At 60.9% G+C, this 22,638-nt stretch overlaps 2 protein-coding genes and 1 non-coding gene across 3 annotated transcripts; 2 read left to right on the top strand and 1 right to left on the bottom strand.

Annotated features, from left to right (window-relative positions):
• The first annotated feature begins 1,426 nt into the window (after window positions 1-1,426).
• On the top strand, window positions 1,427-14,371 carry AP1B1 (adaptor related protein complex 1 subunit beta 1). The gene is made up of 21 exons (XM_042829152.1): window positions 1,427-1,456; window positions 1,700-1,752; window positions 2,022-2,127; window positions 2,734-2,869; window positions 3,482-3,727; window positions 4,372-4,562; window positions 5,031-5,252; window positions 6,145-6,265; window positions 6,475-6,570; window positions 6,867-6,982; window positions 7,631-7,796; window positions 8,176-8,274; window positions 8,665-8,924; window positions 9,306-9,510; window positions 10,482-10,622; window positions 10,737-10,882; window positions 11,416-11,545; window positions 11,641-11,725; window positions 12,139-12,225; window positions 12,630-12,784; window positions 13,572-14,371. Exons 2-21 carry the CDS (start codon window positions 1,716-1,718, stop codon window positions 13,644-13,646), a joined length of 2,820 nt encoding a protein of 939 aa, XP_042685086.1. The 5' UTR covers window positions 1,427-1,456; window positions 1,700-1,715; the 3' UTR covers window positions 13,647-14,371.
• LOC122165905 lies at window positions 10,991-11,095 on the top strand. Its single transcript, XR_006170622.1, has one exon. It is a non-coding gene; the product is annotated as a small nucleolar RNA SNORD125 (small nucleolar RNA).
• An 849-nt stretch (window positions 14,372-15,220) lies between the features above and the next one.
• Window positions 15,221-21,830, bottom strand: GAS2L1 (growth arrest specific 2 like 1). The gene is made up of 6 exons (XM_042828893.1): window positions 21,806-21,830; window positions 20,511-21,158; window positions 18,664-18,771; window positions 18,090-18,186; window positions 17,603-17,867; window positions 15,221-16,671 (listed from the first exon to the last, which is right to left on the bottom strand). Exons 2-6 carry the CDS (start codon window positions 21,150-21,152, stop codon window positions 15,597-15,599), a joined length of 2,187 nt encoding a protein of 728 aa, XP_042684827.1. The 5' UTR covers window positions 21,153-21,158; window positions 21,806-21,830; the 3' UTR covers window positions 15,221-15,596.
• Window positions 21,831-22,638: the final 808 nt, after the last annotated feature.

Raw genomic sequence — 22,638 nt, 5'->3', positions numbered from 1 at the left:
GTGCCTCGCCGTCCCCTCGGCCAATCAGCACTCTCCGATCACCCCATCTCTGCGTCTCATGGCCAGCTGGCCAATCAGCGCAGCAGCATCCCAGCCAATCAGCACCCTGCCGGGGGGTCCCTGGAGGTGGGCTGGTGGAGGGGCCGCAGCCCCATTGCGCTCTGGGACGCTGAATGACATCCCGCTCTGCTGCACGCTGGGATGCGGGGTCCCCCTGTGCTGACCTTGACAGCCCGCTGTCCTGCGCATCCCATCCTCCCGACTCATCACTTTTTTTTCCGTTTTTTTTTTTTTTCCCCCCACACTGCGTGGTGGCGAGGGTTGGAGCGTTGGCGCACGGAGCTGCTGCAGTGCCGGGCAGCAGTGGGATGCAGCCCTGCAGCGCAGCCAAATCCGCGGGGCCGCTCTGGAGTGGCCACGCAGCCGTCACTGCGCCGAAGGGCTGTGATGTGGCCCCAGTGCTGCTGGGGACACGGGGGCAGTGGATTCAGAAGGATGACACAGCGTGTGCTCCTGCACTCCGGCATCGCGTCTCTCTGTCCCACGTCCCCCATCCACGTCCCCCTGCCCTCTGCCTTTTCCCCTCTGCTGTCGCCAAGCTCTGCCCCACCCCATCTCCCCCACATAGACTCCCCATCTCCTGTTGCCACTCCCTGCCCTTGTTTCAACCCGTGTCCCTTTCCTGTCCTATCCCATGTCCCTGTGCTTTGTCCCCATCTCCTGTCCTGTGCCCTTTCCCAGTCCGGTCCCTTCTCTTGTCCCAGTGGCTCTCCTACCCCTGAACCCTCTCCCCACCCTCTGCCTCCCCCATCCCATCCCTATCTCCTGCTCATACCCCATTTCCCCACTCCTGTCCCATCTGTCCCCATATCCTATCCTATCCCCTGCCCCCATCCCCTGTCCTACCCCATCCCCCATTTCCCCTTTCGCCATCCCATGCCCCCTGTCCCATTCCTATCCCCACTCCCCTATCCTAACCCCACTCCTTATCCCCCCATTCCCAACAGCTATCCCATCTCCCACCCCCACACCCTTTTCCCATCCACATTCCTTCCTTTACCCCACTTCGTGTCCCCATCCCCTGTCCTCCGGCCATTTCCCATCTCCTGTCCCTTCTCCCACACTACACCCCTCCTGAGTCCCCAGTCCCAATATTACTCCGTATCTGCAAGCCCCACCCCATGCCCCCATCCCCATGCCCCCATTCCATACCCCCATCCCATGTCCCCATCCCCATACCCCTATCCCATACCACCATCCCCATGCCCCCTATCCCCACTCCCATGCCCCCATCCCCGTGCCCCCATGCGCTGTTCGCGCTCCATTCCCTCACTTGGCCCCGCCCCCTTCTCTAAGCCCCGCCCACACACCCCACCCTCTCCCCAAATCCCCGCCCCGGAAGTGCTCACTCCTCACTTCCGCTGGGGCCAGGGGCAGCGGGCGGCGCGGCGGGCCGGTACGGGCAGGGGGGCGGCGGGGGCCGGGAGCGGGGAGCGGGGAGCCGAGTTCCGCCATCGGAACCGGCGCTGTGCGCGGCTGTCTGGGGGCCTATCCGCGCTTCTACCGCGGGTATCGCCACGGGTTCTGCCCGGCCTCGGCCCCCAACGGGGATCTGCGGTGGGGGGCGGTGAGGAACCGAGGGATCTGGGGGGGCAAAATGCTGACGTTTGGTGATTGGTTCCGCTGCATCTCCTGGCAGGGAACGCGGCGGCACCATGACGGACTCCAAGTATTTCACCACCACCAAGAAGGGTGAGGGGGGGCTGCGGCGGGGCACGGCGCTGGGTGGGGGTCCGGGGGAGGTGCTGCCCCGGGGGTTGGGGGGGCTCACACACACGGGGGGGTCGGGGTCGGGCGGTGCCGTGTGGGTTTGGTGATCGCTGTGGGTCTTTTCTAGCAGCTGTGTGGGCCTGTGAGTGGAGATCTTCCACCCGGGCTGAATGGGGAGGGGTACTCGGCAGCCCCCGGTCCGCTGTGGACCTGCTTAGGATCTCTTTGCTGACCCCGTGCCTTTCCTGCAGGGGAGATCTTTGAGCTGAAGGCAGAGCTGAACAGTGACAAGAAGGAGAAGAAGAAGGAGGCGGTGAAGAAGGTGATCGCCTCCATGACTGTTGGCAAGGACGTCAGGTGTGTGCATCCTCCTGTCCCACAGACTGCAGTGCAGGCTCAGGAAGGAAAAAATCACCCTGGCAGCTCTTCTTCTCCCTTAGGTCTGTGCCTCGCAAGCTCACAAAGCTGCTTTTGCTCAGGGGCTGTGCTTCAGACACAGCAAAACCAGGCTCCTTAGGCCTGGATGTGAGCTTGCAAGCACAGGCTAGTTTTAGAATCACACAGCAGGGTTGTGGAGTCATCTGGGATGGGAAATACCTTTTAGGTTGCCAGCTTGGTCTGGGGAAGAGAAGGCTCCAAGAAGACCTCATTTCAGCTTTCAGTGCTTAAAGGCAGCTCATGAAAGAACGAGAGAGTGACTTTTTACACCAATAGTGATAAAAGTGGGAATGGTTTTAAACTAAGAGAGAGGGAACTTAGGTTGGGTGGAAATTCTGTACTCAGAAGGTGGTGAGACCTTGGCTCTCTATGGTGCCCTGTTCCGAGAGGTGCTCAAGGCCAGGCTAAATGGGCTTCAGTGGCTCTCCCAGGACAGAAGGGACACATGGCAGCATGGCATCATGTCTGTGTTAATGCTCCAGTCCCAGTTGCTTGCCCTGAGATCTGTGGTGCTTCACATTGCAGCGCTCTCTTCCCGGATGTGGTGAACTGCATGCAGACGGACAACCTGGAGCTGAAGAAGCTGGTCTACCTCTACCTGATGAACTACGCCAAGAGCCAGCCTGACATGGCCATCATGGCTGTCAACACCTTTGTGAAGGTGGGGGAAAAGGGCTGTGAGGCAGCATTCCGGCCCCCCGTCACCAAAAAGCCCTCCCTCAACAAATCAGGGCTCCCCTTGCATGGGATAAGAGAGCAAAATTGCCCCGTAGTGCAGGAGGAAAATGTTTTTTGGTGGTGGTGGCTCCCGTGTTGGAGATGCTTGCTGCAGAGAATGCGATCTTGTGATCAGGAGCTGGGGAGTGTGTTTGTTGGAAGCCACGGGGCCACCAAATCCTTTTGTGGAAAGGCTTTCCTGGAAGTTTTGGTGTTTTTAAGACAAAAACAACAGCAATAATAGTGATGGGTGTGTTCCCCAGGCTGGGTGGCTGTTCTGTGGGCTGCTGGGTGGCTTGTGTCCCTGGTGCAAGCCGGGCACACGCCTGGTTCTGGGGTGTATTTGGAGCAGGAGCCAGCAGCGTTAGAATTCAGCGCACTCCAGATAATGGAATGAGGCTGAACTCCTTCCATGGGAAGCACTCGCTCCACTCGAGAGCTGAGTGTTAAAACCTCAGGGCTTCAGGAACCCAAAGGAAAGTCGAGGTCCTGAAGCTGCCGCTGGTGGCCGTGGCTGGAAGGGCTGGAGCTCTCACTGTCCTCTGTGGCCACGCAGGACTGTGAGGACCCCAACCCGCTGATCCGTGCCCTGGCTGTGAGGACCATGGGCTGCATCCGTGTGGACAAGATAACAGAGTACCTCTGTGAGCCCCTGCGCAAGTGCCTGAAGGATGAGGACCCGTATGTGCGCAAAACGGCGGCCGTCTGCGTGGCCAAGCTCCATGACATCAACGCCCAGCTGGTGGAGGACCAGGGCTTCCTGGACACCCTCAAGGACCTCATCTCGGACTCCAATCCCATGGTGATCAGACCTTGCTTTCCCTGTCTGGTGCAGCAGATGTCCTCGCTCATTTCTGCATCCCTGTATCTTTGCTCCCACGATCCTCTTCATTTCTTGATGCTTTTTGGTACTTGTCAGACCACTTTTGTAGGCAGCTGTCCCCAGGGTTGCTTCTCATGTCCAATAACTGTCTCCTGGCTCCTCTTAGATGTGAGATTTCATTAATTCCCATTTGTTATTAGCTTCTGTACCCTATGGGGAGCAGGAAAGGCATCAAACAGGAGTTGCTGGCTGGGAATGCTGCGATGCTGCGTGTCTGGCTTCTCACGCCAACTTGGAGTGATGTGATGATGGTGGTCCTCTGTTGTTTTCCTGCTGAGGGTGACTGCAGGGAGGGACAGGAGGAGGACAGGGCTGTAGGATTTGCCCACCCAAATTGCTGAGCAGCGACAGAGGAAGAGTCACAGTGTGGGTGGTGGGGATGCGTGATGATAGTTCATCTGCACATCAGCTGGTGGGGAGGAGAAGCTGGTGCCCAGATGTCAGAGCGAGGGCCCCACGCTGAGGATGCATCTCATCCGTTTGCAGCAGCTTTCCTCCAGAGCCACGACCGCCATCCCGTCGTGCTTGCTGTCCCTTCACACGTGTCCCCTCCCCTCTGGCAGGTGGTGGCTAACGCAGTAGCAGCGCTGTCGGAGATCGCCGAGTCGCACCCGAGCAGTAACCTGCTGGACCTCAACCCCCAGTCCATCAACAAGCTGCTCACAGCCCTGAACGAGTGCACCGAGTGGGGGCAGATCTTCATCCTGGACTGCCTGGCCAACTACATGCCCAAAGATGACCGGGAGGCCCAGAGGTGAGGGAGCTGGGACAGGGCGCAGGGGCAGCAGGGTGATGGCTGGTCGGGGCTGCTGCTGCCTGTTCTCCTCCAAGAAGTGCCTTCACGCTTCCCTCTGTGCTGTTCCCCACCCTTGGCTTCCTGCTGCTGGGGGAGGAGCAGCTGACATCAGCATAGCACTGTTCCTGGGGACTCGCAGTCTCTCTGTGAGCGCTGTCCCCACACTGGCGCAAGGAACAGACTTTTCCAAGCATGATCTTATGTGCTTCAAGGGAGAGCAGGCTGGGCACTAGGGAGATCCCACTGCAGACAGGGCTTTGCTGGGAAATAACCATTATCAGGAGCCTTGAAGAGCCAGCTGTGCACCTCTTGGGAGAAATCTTAAACCTGCTTTGCCATGAACTCTGCTGACACCTCGTTTTTGGTGTGCTAAGCAGGATGCCTGCCTCTGACTGTTTCCTTTCCCTTTGCCCTCAACCCCTGCAGCATCTGTGAGCGGGTGACACCCCGGCTGTCCCACGCCAACTCTGCAGTGGTGCTCTCAGCAGTGAAGGTGCTGATGAAGTTCATGGAGATGCTGTCCAAGGACCTGGATTACTACGGGACGCTGCTGAAGAAGCTGGCCCCACCACTCGTCACCCTGCTGTCTGCTGAGCCTGAGCTGCAGTACGTGGCTCTGCGCAACATCAACCTCATCGTGCAGAAGAGGTGGGTGTCCTCCTGCCTGCAGGCACCGTGTCCCAATGTGCTGGGCCTTCTGATGGCTGGAATAGTGTCCAGGCTTTGCTGACACAATCCATCTTTTTCGTCACTGAAATCCGAGGGCTGGGCACAGAGCATCAGCTGAGGTGATGGGATTCACTGAATTTATTGCTTATTTTGGGGAGTGAGGGATGGAAGGACTAAAAGCTGAGGTGCTGGATTCATCATCTTAGCCTAACGAGGGATTTTCATGAGAATGGCTTGTTTCTTTGTAGTTGTCCTTATCAGACAGGCAAGTCCCGAAAGTCCTCCTGTCCTTTGGCTGATCTATTGCTACTGTTGGAGGGCAGGAGGTGCCTGAGGCCCCTCGTTTGTGTGCAGGGCAGCGAGGGCCAGCTGGAGAGCTGCAATCAGCTGATCCATTGCCCCACTGGCATCACTGTTATTGCCTATTAAAAATAGCAGCAACTTCTGGGAGAAGTGGAAAGTAATTAATGTCCCTGTGAGCAGGAATGTGGAAAGCAGGTTGGCTCCTTGGGGGCCTGGCCTGTCCCCTCCCCAGCTTAGAGGCTGTTCTGGTGAGGAAGGTCCAGTTTGGCCCTGGGCTTTGGGCTGGCTTCCCTGCTTCCTCAGGTTGTTCAATCCAACCTTGCCAAGGCCAGCACGCCCTGTTGCCATGCATCTGGTCTTTGTTTGTGGCAAGGTTGGTCTGTGTTCCCTGTGTGTCAGGAAAAGGGAATCAAGGGCCAGAGTTCCTAGGTGGAGGGAGATCACAGCATCCTGGACTCCTGAGAACTGAGCAGCCCCAAAACCTTCTTCTGCTTATGGCCAAGGAGTAAATGCAAGCTCTGCTTGCCTTGGCCAGGTCTCTTAACTGCTGCCTCTCCTTGTCCCCCAGACCTGAAATCCTGAAGCACGAGATGAAGGTGTTCTTTGTCAAGTACAATGACCCCATCTATGTCAAGCTGGAGAAGTTGGACATCATGATCCGCCTGGCTTCCCAGGCCAACATTGCACAGGTTGGGGTCTGGGTGGGCACAGGGGGCTTGGCTGTCCCTGTCAGTGCTTCCTGCTTGCCTTCCCCATGCTTCAGTACCACCAGAGCTGTGGCTGCCAGGTCTGGCCATGGTTTGGCAGCCAGCTGGGATCTGGGGTGTTGTGTTGGGCAGATCAGTGGGCTGGTGTCTCACCTGGCCACCAAGTGCTCACCACCTTGTCCCCACGGCAGGTCCTGGCCGAGCTGAAGGAATATGCCACAGAGGTGGACGTGGACTTTGTGAGGAAGGCAGTCCGAGCCATCGGCCGCTGTGCCATCAAGGTGGAGGTGAGACTGGTGTGGGGAGGGACAGGACAGCCCTGTTGTGCCACCCCCACTCGCTTAGTGTTCTGCTGGTGGCCATTGTTAAGGATACATTGCTCTGCAGCCTGTGATGGATCAGCTGGAGGCTGTTGCATCTCGGGGCTGATCTCCCAGGAGATAGGAACGGACCAGGGCTGTTCCATTGGCCACAGGGAGCGTGCTCCATCCCTGTGCTCTGGGTTGGGTTAGGGGAGCGTGAGGGGGGTGTGATGTTGTTGGATGGGGGTGTGAAGGCATCGCTGACCGAGCCTCTCCAACAGCAATCAGCAGAGCGCTGTGTCAGCACCCTGCTGGACCTCATCCAGACCAAGGTCAACTATGTGGTGCAGGAGGCTATCGTCGTCATCAAGGACATCTTCCGCAAGTACCCCAACAAGTATGTGGGGAGGGGGCAGTGCTGGGCTGCCTGCTGTGCTCCCTGTGCTGGCAGGCATGGACTTGGGTGTCTGGAATAGAGGTGGAGTCGTGATAGCAATTAGTAAACTAGAAATCTGCACAGCTATTTGGGGATGGAGGAAGGATGGAGAGCAGACGAGGGAGGCTGGCATGGCCGGTGTCACAGTGCAAATGAAAAGTGTGTTTTGCTCAGCAAACAGCCCTGTGCTGTATCCAGCGTCCTTTGAGTCTAGATTTGAAGTAGTGGTGTGTTCTATCCTTGGCTTGGTTTCTGTTAAAGTCATTCTGAAAAGAGAGATTTATGTAAATCCTCCCATCTTTCCTCCAGTTACCCAAATTCTCTCAGCACAGATAATTAAAAATCCTCACATGTGCTGAAAGCACAACTGTGCTGAGAGCAGCTCGGGTGCAACCAAGCGTGCCTGTTTCAGTGTTTGCTTTGTGAACTTCCCAAGGGTCAAACAGAACCATCTTTAGGTGGTGATGCATTGTTTATGCTCCCCTTTGCTTGCTTGAAGTCTTCCATTAGGAAAACAGGAACTTTCTGGGAGCAGCAGCAGTCCTGCTAAGGGTGATGGGGTGATTTTAGAGAGCAGAGCTTTTTGGTGACGTGTCCTCATTCTGACAGGTATGAGAGTGTCATTGCCACCCTGTGTGAGAACCTGGACTCCCTGGATGAGCCCGAGGCACGGGCTGCCATGATCTGGATCGTGGGCGAGTACGCCGAGCGCATCGACAACGCTGATGAGCTGCTGGAGAGCTTCCTGGAGGGCTTCCACGATGAGAGCACCCAGGTGCAGGGGGTGGGCAGTGTGGATGCGGGGCTGGCGGTCGTGCTGGTGTCCCAGAGCAGCCGCTGCTGCGAGATCCTGGAACAAAGCATCCTCCTGGATGCAAAGCATCCTCTGTGAAATGCCACCCCAGCACCTTCCTTTTCTCAAGGCTGGAAGGGGTCAGCTGCTCACGTGTGCTGGCGCAGGATCAGCCTTTTGGAACTGGAAAAGTCCTGGGCTCAGCCCCAGCTGCTTTAGGCTGCCCTTTAGCTGGGGATGGTGGTATCACCCACCAGCTGTGCAAAATTTCCTTGCACCTGCTGTGCCAAATCCCATCCCAGCACTGTCTGCAGAGAGCACTCATGTTCTTCCTTTGTGTGTCTCACTCTGGTGCCCACAGGTCCAGCTGCAGCTGCTGACGGCCATCGTGAAGCTTTTCCTGAAGAAGCCCACCGAGACCCAGGAGCTGGTGCAGCAGGTGCTGAGCCTGGCCACTCAGGTGGGTGACAGCTCTGTGCCCAGCAAAGTGTCCCTCCAACCATGCTGAGCCTTCCTGAGCAGTGGCAGGTCGTGATGACACAGTGCCCATCCACAGGAGGTGGATGATAGCTTAAATGTGGGGAAGTTTGCTGTTAGAGCACACCACGTCCTGTAGGATGTGCTGCTTCCTCGTGAAAGCCAGTGGTGTCAGTGTAGCAGAGCACAGTTATTTAGCTTGGGGAAGGCTTCCAAAGCCATTGAGTCCAACTGTTGTCATGGGATGCAGCACACCTGTAACTTACTCTTATACCACAGCAAGACTTAAATGGGGCCAAGGTGGTTGTGGCTGTGGGATGCTCTACAGCTTCCCTGCCCCATGGCTTTGCTGCTTACCCCCTGCTTCCCAAAGGACTCTGACAACCCTGACCTGCGGGACCGTGGCTACATCTACTGGCGCCTGCTGTCCACTGATCCTGTGGCTGCCAAGGAGGTGGTGCTGGCAGAGAAGCCACTTATTTCGGAAGAGACAGACCTGATTGAGCCCACGCTGCTGGATGAGCTCATCTGCTACATTGGGACGTTGGCCTCTGTCTATCACAAGCCGCCCAGCGCCTTCGTGGAGGGGAGCAGAGGGGTTGTGCACAAGAGCTTGCCCCCACGAACGGGCTCGTGAGTGTCCTTTCCTTGTTGCCTGCTGTAGGGATGGGGTTCTGGGCCATCCAGAACAGGGTGCATGCAATGGGGATGGATGTGGAGCTGAACTGACTGCTGTGGTCACAGCATGACCCTGTGAATGGAGGGGATGGTGCCCTGTAGGAGCATCTCCAAGCAGGAGCAGTATGAGCTCCGTGCTGTGCTGCCAGGGCTGGAGATCTCGGGTGTAAGCAGAAGGTGAAACTGACAGAAATGCATTGAGGAGGAGTCCTATTGGAATGGGATGTCTCATTGCAAACTGCAGCTGAGTGCCCCTCAGCTGTGGGGAGTCCACGAGCCACTGGCTTACCAGGAATCTTCCAGCATCTCATGCCTGTCCCTTCTCCTTTGCCCCAGGAGTGAGAGTGCCGAGAGCCCCGAGGCAGCCCCCTCAGCTGGGCAGGCAGCGGAGCAGCAGCCGGCCGTCATCCCCGCACAGGGCGACCTGCTGGGTGACCTGCTGAACCTGGACCTGGGACCCCCAGTCAGTGGGCCTCCCCTGGCCGCCTCCTCCGTGCAGATGGGAGCTGTGGACCTCCTGGGAGGAGGCCTGGATAGCCTGGTGGGTTGCCTTGCTGGGGTTTGGATGTGGGTGGGCGGGCTCCTGCTTGGAGCTTTCTGCCTGGGGACATCTGGGCTAATCTGTTCCTGCTCTAGCTTGTGATCAGAGGGGTGCTAATTAAGCTCATCCGTGTCAGATGGCTGGAGCAGAGCTCCATTCCTGCATGCGAGTTCCATGCAGCCTTTCTGCTGTGGGTGTCCTATGGACCTGCTGTGCTGCTGGGGGAGAGGGGCGAGGGGTTCCTCTTCTGACTCCCTCCCCAACCCCAGGCAGCTGCATGACTTGGGGACCTGCCCTGCTAACCCCAGGGTGCCCAAACCTGTGGGGAGAGGAAGAGGAGATGTGGTGGGACTAACCTGTTCCCTCCTGCCTTTCTTTTCTCTCTCTGTTTTTGTCTCTTCTCTCCTGGCTTCTCTCTGCATGTGCCTGGCTCTTCTCTCTGCCTTGCCTGCTTCTGCTTGGAGATGGGGGACGAGTCGGAAGGGGTATGGATCTTTTTCTTAGCCCCTAGCCCTTGCAGTGCCCGTGTCCACCTTCACGGACCCCCTGTCTCTCTTGTGATAGCCAGCCAGCCCCAAAACTACTCAGCCTTCACCTCTCTTGTTCCTGGTGTGTGTAGGGAGCTCAGCTGAGGTTTGAGCTCAGCCCCGCTCAGCTAGAAATAGAATCTCCACAGTTGGAATAGACCCTCAAACACCCAACCCAACCAGAACTGCATCTCCTGAGCCCCACCGCTAAACCACACACCCATGTGAAGGAGCACCTGTCCCCTCTGTGCTCAGGAGGTGACCCCAAGCCCTTTTTGGATGCATCCTTTGCACCAACAGCAGTCTCTGTCTCTTGCAGCTGCGCAGCGATGTGGGAGGCAGTCCTGCTGTGAGTGCCCTTGCACCCTTTGCCTCTTCCTCCTCCTCTTCCTCTTCTCCACTCCTCCTTGCCACTGTGAGCCTGACGCTCCCTTGTCCCTGCAGATGGGTGGCAGTGGCTTCACAGCGCCCGGCCCCGCAGCACCAGCTGGTATGGGAGCACCTCTTGGCAGTGGCCTGGGGGACCTCTTCGACCTCACCGGGGGAGTGGGCGCTCTGTCGGGGTCCTACGTGGCACCCAAGACGGTGAGTGGGACGGCAGCGCTCCGGTGGCGTGCTGCTGCTGCCTTGGGCCGAGAGCAGCAGGCACCAAGGTGTTCGGTTTGGGTTAACCTCTGTGGATGTCGTGTCTCTGCCCAGGTTTGGCTCCCTGCCATGAAAGCCAAGGGGTTGGAGATCTCTGGCACCTTCAGCCGGCAGGTGGGCGCCATCTCTATGGACCTGGTGTTGACCAACAAGGCCCTGCAGGTCATGTCTGACTTTGCAATCCAGTTCAACCGCAACAGGTGAGGCGTCTCCTGAGCTGTGGTAGCGCTGGCTGGTGAGAATGCTGGGTGTCGCCTCCTCGGCTCAGGGAAGGGTGGGTGGGCAGGGTTGTGGTGGCATCTGCCGGGGAACAGAACAGCCTCACGTGATGATCCTTCTCTCCCTGATGGCTCCGATGGTGATGGACATCAACCCAAAGCCTCTGAGAAGTTGACTGAGGAGGCTGTTTCCTGGGGCATGACCGCCTCCCCAGGCGTGGATGGCTTCTTGTTTGTCCCAGTGAATGCAGAGGAGCACAAAAAAGGAGGTGCTCCTAAATGAGGTGGTACACAAACGCTAAAAATGAGTGGAGATCTGGAGGAGAAAGGTGGCAGACTTGGGGGATGCCTCTGCTTGCCCCAGCGTGGGCAGGAATGAGTTTGGACTCTTTCGTGTCTGGAGGAAATGATGGTGCAGGTAGATGAGGCAGTTCCTGGAGGTCCCAGAGCTGGTGGGTGGGGATAAGGATGACAGTGGGATAGCAGCCCTCACCCAGTGCCGTGTGTCCCCCCAGCTTTGGCCTGGCCCCAGCTGCCCCTCTCCAGGTGCACGCACCCCTTGCCCCCAACCAGTCGGTGGAGATCTCCCTCCCACTGAACACGGTGGGCTCTGTCATGAAGATGGATCCCCTCAACAACCTGCAGGTGAGAGCACCCACGCTTTCCAGGGGGGCTCACAGTGGGACCCGCAGGTTTCCCCTCTGTGTGCTGACATCCCAATGTCCTTCCTTCCATCCCAGGTTGCGGTGAAGAACAACATTGATGTCTTCTACTTCAGCACCCTCTACCCTCTGCACATCCTCTTCGTGGAGGATGGGAAGATGGGTGAGTTGGAGCGTGGGTGCCATCCCATTCGCTAAAATCCTCCCAAACGCATTCTTAGCCCTGGGGTTGGAGCTGGGAGCCGTGGGCAGTGAGAAACCCATGGGAGTTTGGAGCATGCATGTCAGCATCACCACAGTGTGATACCCAGGGTGACTTGAGCCACGTTCTGCCCTCTTGGTCCTTCGGGAGCTCTTGCTGTCCAGTCCCTGGCACTTCCCAGCCTCTTCACTAAGGCAGCTGACCTTGCTGACTCCAAAAGTGAGCAGCTGAGTGAGACAGATCTTGGGTGGCTGCTGGAGGGATGCTGCGATGGTGTCTCAATGCCCAGCCCCACCAGAGCACGGCCCTGCATTGGGATTTGAAGGGCTTGGATCCTGCTGTTACTTCAGTGCCTTGCTTTGTTCTGGCTGCAGAGCGGCAGATGTTCCTCGCCACCTGGAAGGACATTCCCAATGAAAACGAGGCCCAATTCCAGATCAAGGACTGTTCCCTCAATGCAGGTGAGTCCAAACCCTTCACAAGGGCTCTTGGTAAGACACGTTCCTTAGAGTTGGACTTGGTGGTCACCTTCGTCCTGCTGTGGGGAGCTGGGAGCTGCCCTTATTCCTGCTGTGTGGTAACAGAGACAGTCACAGCAACTTAGGGACTGCGTGCCTCCAAGTGAGGTGGTTTGTTGCCTGTATTCAGGCAGTGCTGGGCTGAGCTAGGACTGGGAAGCCCCAGCCTCATCCCCACAGGTCTGGGTCCTCCTGTCCTTTCCCCAAAGCCTCCCTGTCTCTAGGCAGGAACGTTCTGCTCTGGTTGTAGAAACACGGCCCTCCAAGAGATGTGACGGGGAAAATGGGGTGGAGGCAGGGCTGGGTCCAGCAGGAAATGGTGCTGAGCTCTTCCTCTGCCCACCCAGATGCTGTCAGCAACAAGCTCCAAGGCAGCAACATCTTCACCATCGCCAAGAGGAACGTGGAGGGCCAGGACATGCTCTACCAGTCTCTGAAGCTCACCAATGGCATCTGGGTGTTGGCGGAGCTCCGCATCCAGCCCAGCAACCCCAGCTTCACGGTACGGCCCGGCCCCTGCTGCCCCCTGCTCAGTGTCACCCTGTGTCCCTCGGCGTGCCCTCCGTGGGGTTGCAGCAGCAGGGAGGCAGCCACCCTAGCAATGTTGCTGAAGGAAGCTACAAGGTCCTGGCTACCCAGTCTCCCTCCAAATAGCTCACGGTGCTGGGGCTTTGTTCCCTTCCCCCCCTCCTCACAGCCTTTCTCTTTGGGATGGTTGGGATGAGTTCTGGTGCTGACTCATCTCTCTGTGTCTCCCTTGCTACCCGCCTGCCCACTGCTGCCTGCCCCGCTGTTGCAGGATTTGGAGGTTAGCAGAATGGTTTCTACCCTTGCTTTTTGGGCTGTACCTGGCTGCTTTTCCCTTCCCTGACGGTCTGGCAGGGTCTGACCATTTCCATCAGTCCTGCCCTACTGTGGGTCTGCTTTGGATGAGTGTAGCTGCAGGTCCTTGTCCTGTGCATACGTGCTCAGCTTTGCCCTGCAACTCTAGGAGCTGAGAGCATTGAGACATTAAAAACAACTCTGGAATGAAGGCAGGGTTAGGAGATGTCTTTGGGGCAATGCCCAGGGGAGCCACAGGCAGAGAAAAAGGTGAAAGCGTGAGCCAAGATGCGTGCCTGCTTCCCTGCACGTGAATGTTGCTGTGGGGCTGGGGAGGGCATTGGGAGCAGCTTGATGTCTTCCCATGGGTGTGTTGAGCCTTCAGGTGTGCCCTGCAGGTGTGTGTGATGATGGGGCATGGCTGCACAGTGCAGCCCTCACACGGCTGTGTCTCCTCTCTTCCCCAGCTGTCACTAAAATGCCGGGCTCCCGAGGTCTCCCAGTATGTGTACCAGGCCTACGATGCCATCCTGAAGAACTGATGGTGGGGCAGGAGCTGCCTGCATGTTCCCTCTCTTTCTACCCTGAGCACGGAGCGGTCGCTTCCCAAGAGGGTGGAGGAAGAGGATGGGGGTGTCCCAGCCCCCTGCCCCACATTCCAGCCCCTAGGTGAACTGTGCCCTGTCCTCCCTGTTGGCTGTTCCTGGAGGGAGCCCAGCTGTGCCCTCTGTTCCCTCCCCAGCTCTGCTTCCTTCTGTCCCCCCCCGCCCCGGGGAGGATCTGGATCCAACACTTCTTGTGCTGGGGGTCCCCTCCTTGGGCTGGCTCAGAGCCTGATAGGGGCTGGTTGGGGGCCTGAGAGCTTGGGGTGGGTCATGATGAAGGTCTCCCCACGTGGGTGGTACTCCCGATGCTCTCAAGACCTCAGATTCAATTATTTACCCATGTGTGCTGTACAAAAAGGGCTTTTTCCCTCCCCTGCAGGGCTCCCTGTGGTTGCAGGGGGGTACCAGCACGGACCCCAAGGCCCCAGAGCAGCTCCCTCCTGTCCCCCTTCTTACCTGGAGGGGCCCTTTCCCCTGTCCTGGTGGTGACATACATTGTCCACCCTGCCCCAAAATAAAGCCATCCATCACTCCTCAATAGAAACGTCCGGTTCAGGTTTTCAGACCCTGTCGTGAAATACCTTATAAATATATAAAATATAAATATATTCTATGTTCACTTGTTTTAAGCCAGCCTGGAATAAAGGTGACATTTGCCCACACAGCCGGCGTTGTGTCTGGGGGTCAGGGGTGGGCTGGGAGGAAGGATGATGCTGTGAGCTTCCTCGGGGCTGTGTCCTTGTTATTGCTGAGGTAAGTGACCAGGGACTGCTTGGGGCTGTGCCTGGGGTGGATCTGGGGGGAAAAGAGTGGGGTGAGGATGAAGAGGAAAGGTGGAAATCCCAGAACCAGCTGGAAGCAGCTCTGCAGGCAAGGAGCTGAAGTTCACTGAGAGCTGGCTGCATGTCCTTGTGCCAAAGGAGAGTGCAGGCTTTGGGGTGGAGGTGGCCACGTCTCTGTGGCTTTCTCCTGTCATCCCAAAGTTGGGAATAAACTCATTTAATGCAGTGTTAGCGAGCAGGCATTCTTTATTCATGATGTCAGATGTGTGATGGGATACCTCCACCCCAGCCACACATCTTTGGAACAGAAGACCTTCAGCTTATATATATTACAATACATCACAGAATGGGTTGGAAGGGACCCCAAGGATCATCAGGTTCCAACCCCCTGCCACAGGCAGGGCCACCAACCTCCACACCTAATACCAGAGCAGGCTGCCCCGGGCTCCATCCAACCTGGCCTTGAAAACCTCCAGGGATGGAGCATCCACAGCCTCTCTGGACAGCTGTTCCAGCACCTCACCGCTCTCTGTGAAGAACTTCCCTGATACCACTGTGCTGGGAAGGACTCAGGAAAGGACAAAGGGGGGAAGTGCTCCCAGGCAGCCCTGAGCCGTGGGCATCACCCTGCCAGGGATGCTTCACAGGAAGCCAAGAGTGCAGCCCCATCCCCAGCACCTGCAGCTCTACGGACAGACCTCTGGACAGATGACAGCAGGGAGGCTCAGCTCCTTCCTTGGGCTTTACTGGCTCTGGGAGCTGGAGGGCAGCCTGTGCTGGGGGAGATGCTGCAGGGGAAGAGGGGACGTCCCCTGGGTACGGGTCATGGTGATGAGCTGCATGTCTCCAGGTGGGGAGAGAGGGAGGGATGGAAGGCAAGGGGAGCAGGACGGAGCAGAAGGAAGAAGGTTGAAGAGCAGAGGAGCTGAGCAGAGCTGGCTGCTCCCAGACCCGTTCCCAACGCCGTGACACAGCTCCTGTCAGCACTGCGATCACACCCAGGTTCGTCAGCCCCCTCCAGCGCCGCCGTGACAGCATCCATTCCCACCGTGCCCCAGTGCCCGCACATCCCACTCCGGGGGCCGCAGCCACCACCTTGTCCTTCTCACGGCCAGGCGTCCTCCTGCAGCCCCTCCTCCTCCCGCGGTGCCCTCCCAGGCTCCAGCAGCGAGGCCAGGACGCTGTGCAGCGCCCTCCAGGGCGGGGGGCCGGCGGGGGGCCGGGGTGCAGGGATGCGGGTGGGCTTCCTGCCGGGCTGCGCGTCCAGCCGAGGCCGGGCGCAGGGCCGCAGGGCGGGGGATACGGGGATCCCCGGCACGACCGCGGTCTCCATCCCCTCATCTTCCACTGCTGGCACCCACTCAGGGTCAGACTCAGCACCGGAGGCCGGCACGCAGCTGCTCTCATCCGAAGAACTGGAGGGGCGGCCACAGCGCTCCTGCGGGTGGGGGGCGGCCGGGGGACCCCCGTTGCGACGGCCGTCCTCGGGCAGACAGCCGTGCTTGTTGCTGAGCACGTTGAGGGAGGATGAAGAGGACGAGGAGGAGCAGTAAGCCGAGTCGGCGGCCGCCCCGCTGCCAGGCTCCAACGTCCCGTGCGTGGGGCGGGCGGGGGGCGAGGGCTCACCGTCCCCCAGCTCCATCAGCCGCGTGTTGGCCAAAAATTCTTCCTCCAGCCGCCCCAGCAGCTGCTGTTCCTGCCCGGGTTCCAGACACAGCGGCGCCCGCAGCCTCCTCGCCAGCTCTTCCAGCTCCTCTTGGAAGGCGTCCCCATCCCTGTCCTCAGCCCCGTCCCCGGGCAGAGAGGAGCGCCGAGGGCCGGAGGGCCGCATCGCCGCGCGGGGCGCGCTGTCAGCACGTGTCCACGAGTGCTGCCCGTCGCGCCCGCGTCGGATCAGCAGCACGGCGTCAGCACCGGGCCGGCCCTGGCTGCGGGCACGTGGCAGCCCCGGCCCGTTTGCGACACGCGGCCGGCCGCGCTCCTCCCCGCTGCCCGGAGCGACGGCGGTGCGCAGGGGGAGGGGGCTGCGGTCACCGGAGCGGCTGCGTCCCGGCGGCGGGCGGCGCGGAGAGAGGCAGGCAGCGGGCGGAGGGCGGTGACCCCGCGGGGGTCCCACCGATGAGGCTGATGAGGAGTCGCTGTCCCCGGAGTGACGGCGGGTGCGGGTGGAGTCACGGGGCCTGGAGCGGGGAGAGAGAGGGGCAGGGCAGGGCAACTGCATGCACCTGCTGCACGTCCCACTGCACAACCCATTGCACATCCCATTGCATGTCCCATTGTACGCCCCGAGGAGCACCCAACTGTGCGCCCTACTGCCTTCCCCCTGACTTCTTGCATCCCCCTGTGTGCTCACAGGGCTCAGCCTGTGAGAGCATCCCTCTGTACGCCCCTTGCATTGCCACCGCACCCCCACCCCGCACTCAGCGCACCCCCCGCCGCAGCCCCTGCACGCACGCCGCGCGGCCGCAAGAGGGCAGCACTGCGCCTGCGCGGCAGCTGGGCGGGAAGCAGTGCGCATGCGCACCAGCAGGGCGGGAAGCAGCGGGGCGGAGCTGGGGCTGTGGGGGGGGAAAGAGGGGAGGCCTTAAGGGGGTGCGGGGGGTGATGTGGGGCCAAGGCCTGCATGGTTCTGAGGTGCTGCTGTGAAGCCCAGGCCTGCTGTGGAGAGGGGCTGTCTTTGAGGGCTGAGGCCTGCTGTGGGGTTGAGGCCTGCTGTAGGGCTGAGGCCTGCTGTGAGGCTGAGGTCCTGCAATAGGGCTGAGGTCATGCTGTGGGGCTGAAGTCCTCCTATAGGGCTGTGACCATGCTGTGGGGCTGAGGCCATGCTGTGGGGCTGAGGCGTTCCCAGCTGCCAGGTTTCCCAGCCCAGCCCGCCCCAGCCTGGCTTCCTTCCCCCGCCACGCAGCAGCGGTCAGTTTGGGAAGCGTTGCCATAGCAGTGGGCCGTCCCCATCCTGTCCCGCTGTGCCAGGCCCTGTGTCACGGCCAGGCCTGCCCTGTGCCCCCCCTGTCCCGGCTGACTCAATGGCTCCACTGTGCGTCACAGCACAGGCTGGGGAGGGGGTGACAGCAGGACCCCCACCCCACAGCACCCACAGACACTGAGCCCTACCTGAGTGCGCTGGCGGGGCTCCTGGATGGGCTGGCGGGGGCCCGGGGGGGCAGGACAGCTCCAGGCGCAGACTTCGGGGTGCTGCCTCGCTCTGTCCTGCCATAGTTGACGTCCCCCCAGCCTGCTGGCCGCTTGTCCCCAAGGCTGGTCACGTCAGCACGGCGTGGGGTGCTGGGGCTGGGGGCGTGGGGTGTGGGGCTGGCACTGCTGACGGCGGGTTTTGGTGGGGAGAAGGCCAGGGTGCGGGCGGGGGGCAGGCGGTGAGCTGTGAGAGAAGGGAACGGCATGGGGTCAGTGAGGGGCCCTTCCCACCCCTCGTGCTGCATGTGGGTCTGCCGGCAGTTAAAACAAACATTTTCTCGCTCTTTTCTCATTCCAGTCACATCTGTGCCCTGAGCTGCCCATCCCAACCCAACAGGAAAGGAGCCCTGGAAATATGGGAGTGGTGAAACATGCTGGGGGCAGACAGACAGCGGGGGTCACTCACACAGGGAGGAGCAGCGGCACGGGTCGTGCTTGTCCAGGTAATGTTCCAGTGTGTCCCAGCCACCGCCGACACGCACCATGACGTGGCTCCTCAGCACCTGGGGAGAGCACGGCACCAGTCACACTGCTCCAGTCACACTGCTCCCCACCCCCAGCCAAAACAAGCAGGTTCTGTTTGCCCGCCCCAAGCTGATGGGCTGCGGAGGGGTTCAGGAGAAGGGAAGGGAAGGATTAATTTTGTGGGGAATAAATTTAGTGTGAATTTGGGTAGGTTAAAGGGTTTCCCACTATGTCTGGGACGAGGGTTGGTTCCACTGCCTGAATCCTTGGGAACTGCGGGGCTGACCATGAGCAGTGCTGCTATCTGCAGGGCCGTGCCAGGACGCAGCTCCCTGTTCCGCTTCCCGACGTGATAAATCCTGTCCCACCCCGCAGGGTCAGGCCGGGGCACCGAGCGGCGCAGCACCAAACCCGGCCCCAGCTCAGCCCCACGTGGGGCCCCCAGCACCGTGTCCCCAGGCCCCCCCAGCAACCCCCCAGAGAAAGGAGTGGGACGGGGACGCGGCGGCTCTTACTCGAACAAAGATCAGCGCGTTGGAGTCTCCCACTTTGTATTTACCCTCTGAGATTTTGACCATGGGGAACTGGGCTGGGCACGTACAGCAGCCCAGGATCTCCCGCACCTGCGGGCAGAGATGAGAGCTCAGTCAGTGGTGCTGCGCTGGGAGCAGAGCCCGCAGAGCCTCCCTGGGAGAGGGGCCCTGGGCTCTTCCCACGGCCAGGCAGTGGAAGGAGCCATAAAAATGGATTTTAGAAGCTCTGATTTTCGTCCTGCCTGCTCAGACGTGGACCTGGGATCAGTTTTCACGTGGGTTCCCAAACCAAGTGGACACAGCTCAGTTCATCCAGCACAGCTCCACTCTCCAAAGCCTCCCAGGGACCCCAGATTGCGGACACCGCAGCCCCCCAGGCACCCACTGCACGGCTGGGATCCCCTCAGGAAGGAAACCCCCACGGGGCAGCGGCACCACGTTGCCACAGGGAAGGGACCACACAGCCCCCCCCCCCAGTTAGGCACAGAAAAGGGTTAAGTCACCGAGGTGCACGGGGCTGGAAGCGGCAGCAGCAGCGGGCTGACGTCAGGGATTAGGCAGCGGGGGGATGTGGGGACGCGGCCGCATCCTGCTTTGGCTGCTGCTGTGGCACAGCGTGTGGTGCAGCGCGGGCACAGAGCGGCTCGGGGGGGGGTGTGGGGCCAGGGACCCCCAGGAACAGCCCCTCCTCTCTGGGGTCAAGCTGGGGCTCGGCATTGGCATGAACCCACCCCATTGATGGCTGCTGTGACGGCGCCCACAGCACCTGCAACTCCAATCGCTGCCTTCACCGGCTGAGCGTTTCTTTTAGCATTTCCCCCTTTTTTTTTTTCTTTTTTTCTTCCTCTTTTCTGTTCATCATTCCAGATCTGATTGCCCCCAACCCCTCAACTGTGGGGAAACCGAGGCACGGGGTGTACGGCCAGTGGGAGCTGTGGGCCCAAGCCTGCCACAGTGACAGGGACACAGGGACGTGTGCCGCCAGCCCTGGGGACCCCGCGTCCCCCGATGCAACCAGGCCAGATCCAGGCTCCTCCCCGGCTCCAACACTGCCCATAAAAGCCCATGGAGAGGCATTACGCAGCCCGGAAAAATGCACTCCGGGTTGGCAGCACCCAGCTGTGGGGAGCGGGGCAGGTGGGATGCACGTTCCCCAACGTCCCCCTCCGAGCTGCACGCTGCCAGGCTTAGTGAGGTACTGGGTTTCAATTAAAAAAGGCTTTGGGATTAGGGGATCAGAGCAGGGCAGAGCCTCCCACCCCTCCCCAGCCCCGTTAATCTGGCATCTGCCCGGTGCATGGGCTGGATCCTGCGCCCAGCCCGGCGTTAATCCCAGCTGAGCGGCTGGTCTGGAGGGAACAGCATCCCTCTGCTGATCATCATGGAGGGCAGTGTGGGGCGGCAGCCGTGTCACCCCCATCCCTGGGAGGAGGAGGAGGTGGTGATACCCACATCTTCCCTGTGATTACGGCTCCAAAATAACCCTCCCATGACGTCTGGAAGGCACGGAGCCCAGCCAGGCTGTCCAGGACCTCCCACGAACCACAGAGAGCACAGTTGAGTGGATAGAGAAGACATCCCACAGGCCGGAGAGAGCCTGGTTGGGTGGCTGGAGAAAACCTCCCACAGACCACAGAGATGCGGGTCGGGTGGATGGAGAGGACCTCCCATGGGCAACAGTGCTCCCCGTTGGCCATAAAGACCGCGTAGGATGGATAGAGCGGCCCCTGCTGCTCCTACAGCTCCCCGTTGGGCGCGCAGAGGCCCTCCCTCCCCGCGGGGCAGACGTGGAGCCCCTCGACCCCCCAGAGCCCCGCGGCGCCCCTCACCAGCTCATCCAGGTTCCTCAGGTCGCACAGGGAGACGCGCTGTGCCTGCCCGGGGTACGCGGGCGACGTGGGGCGCAGGGCCTGGCTGCCCCTGGGCGCCCCCAGCACCCCACACGTTTGGTCCCGCAGCTCCTCCTCGATTTCCTCCTCCATCTGGATCAGCATGGGGGCCAGCATGCCGAACTTGGAGCCCCTCCTGGCCACCTCCAGCAGGCAGAGGATGACGTTTTTCTCATTCTTCTTCAGCACCAAGTCGTTGGTCTCGAACATGAGGACATCCTGAATGCCCAGATCCTGCCGGCACCAGCGGATGAAGTTGGAGACGTTATCTCTGGCGACGAAGGAGCCGGGCGCCACGTTCCTGGCCTGGAAGGTGACCTCGTTGCGGGGGATGCGGGCGGCCGCCTCGGGGTGCCGCTGCTGGAACTCCAAGGCCACACGGTTGACGTTGTTGGCGTGCTGGCAGAGGTCGCAGCCCGTGGCCAGCGCCTCCAGGAAGGTGTCAGCCGCCATGTCCAGGTCGTAGAGCGCGTTGAACCACTCGGCCAGGTCCTCCTTCATGGCCTCCAGGTATTCCTCGCTCGAGCGGAAGGGGCGGATGCTCTTGGAGGCCGCCGACTGGATGTTGCTCTGGTCGGCCATGGTGAGCTGCAGAGGATGGGGGGGAAGGCAGCGTTACAGGGGACCCCGCGCCACGTGTCCCCCCCAGACCCTGGGATGTCACCGCTGCCACCAGCATCCCCCATCCTTTGCACCCCGTGTCGCCCCCCATCTCCTGAGCTGGGCTTAAGGACTCAGCGGTGCCCCCCCCTCTGGAGCTGCCCAGTGTCATCTGCGGGGCTGGGGGGTGGCTGTGAGGGGAGCCCCCCCTGGCTCACCCCATGGGGGTCCCTGGTGGGGATGCTGCACTGGCAGGGGTTCCCACCTGCCTTTCCCCATTGGGAAACTGCTGAACCCCCGGCCTGGGGGTGGGGGGGCACACCTCAGCCCCAACGTTTTGGGGACCCATGCCCGTGGGGAGCTCTGATGTGTCCGGGGGGGTGGGTTACCGGTGGAGGGGTTACTGGGGGGCCGCTCTGATGGGGGAGCTCTTTGCTGGGGGATACGGGGGGGGGAGGAAGTGGGGGTCTCTCCTTGGGGGTCGGTGCCGGGGGGGCCACGGGAAACGCGGCCCCAGGGGATGGCGGCAGCGGGCCGGCACCTGCGCGGCAGATGCGGGGCCGGGGGGAGGGGGATGGGGGGAGGAGGACACGGGGACGCGCGCAGCCCCCAACCCTCCCCATCCCGGCACTCACCGCCGCCTCCGCGCTCCGCTCCCTCCGGGCCGCGCCGCTCCGCCGCCCGCTCCCCGCTCCGGGCCGGGCTCTGACCGTCGGGGGAGCTCCGCCGCCGCCGCCGCCTCCCGGCCCCGCACCCCCGCCGCCATCCGCCGCGGCCCCGCGCAGCGGAGCGGAGCAGAGAACGGAGCGCAGAGCAAAAACGTCCGCAGCCCCGCCGCGCCGCACCCCGGCCGGGGAAGTTGGAGGCGGCCCAGAAAGGGCCGGGATGGGAGCGGCGGGGGCGGGGGCAACGGCCGGGCCGCGGAGCCGCGGAGCTGCGATGGGGGGCGCGGCCACGAGGGGGGGGGGGGGGGGGGGGAGGCGAAAACACGATGGGGGACGTCGGCCGTGGGGACGCGGGGGCACCAACGCGGGGATCGCAGCCGCGGGATGCGGAGCGGCGCCCGACGCCCCCCGCCGCAAACGGAGCGGCGTTCGGCCTCGGCCCCGTAAAATGGGGAAAGCGAGGCGGGGCCGAGCCGCCGGCGCTGCCGTTGGGACCCCCGGGTGTCACCCCGAGCAACGAGCGAACAACGCCCAGCCGTGGGTGCCGGGGGAGCGGAGGAACGTCCGCCCGGTGCCGGGGCTGCGGGGTCGGAGCCGCGGCCGAACTCCGCGCTGCTGCGGAGCGGCGTCAGGGCGGGCGGCTCGGAACGGAGCTCCCCGCTGCCAGCCGTCACCGCGCACTGAACGCGGGGCAGCAGGGAACTCTGCGAGGGCTTGGGGGGGAGAGGGGGGAACGTTCTTAAGAGAGTCCAGCAGTGGTACGTTTATAAACATTCGGAATTTTATTTTAATTAAAAAAAAAA

Source organism: Centrocercus urophasianus, unplaced genomic scaffold (assembly GCF_019232065.1).
Source record: "Centrocercus urophasianus isolate 14NV4802_14NV808 unplaced genomic scaffold, USGS_Curo_1.0 seq_30, whole genome shotgun sequence".
NCBI classification, from domain to species: Eukaryota; Metazoa; Chordata; class Aves; order Galliformes; family Phasianidae; genus Centrocercus; species Centrocercus urophasianus.
This window is presented reverse-complemented; position numbering and strand designations above follow the sequence as displayed.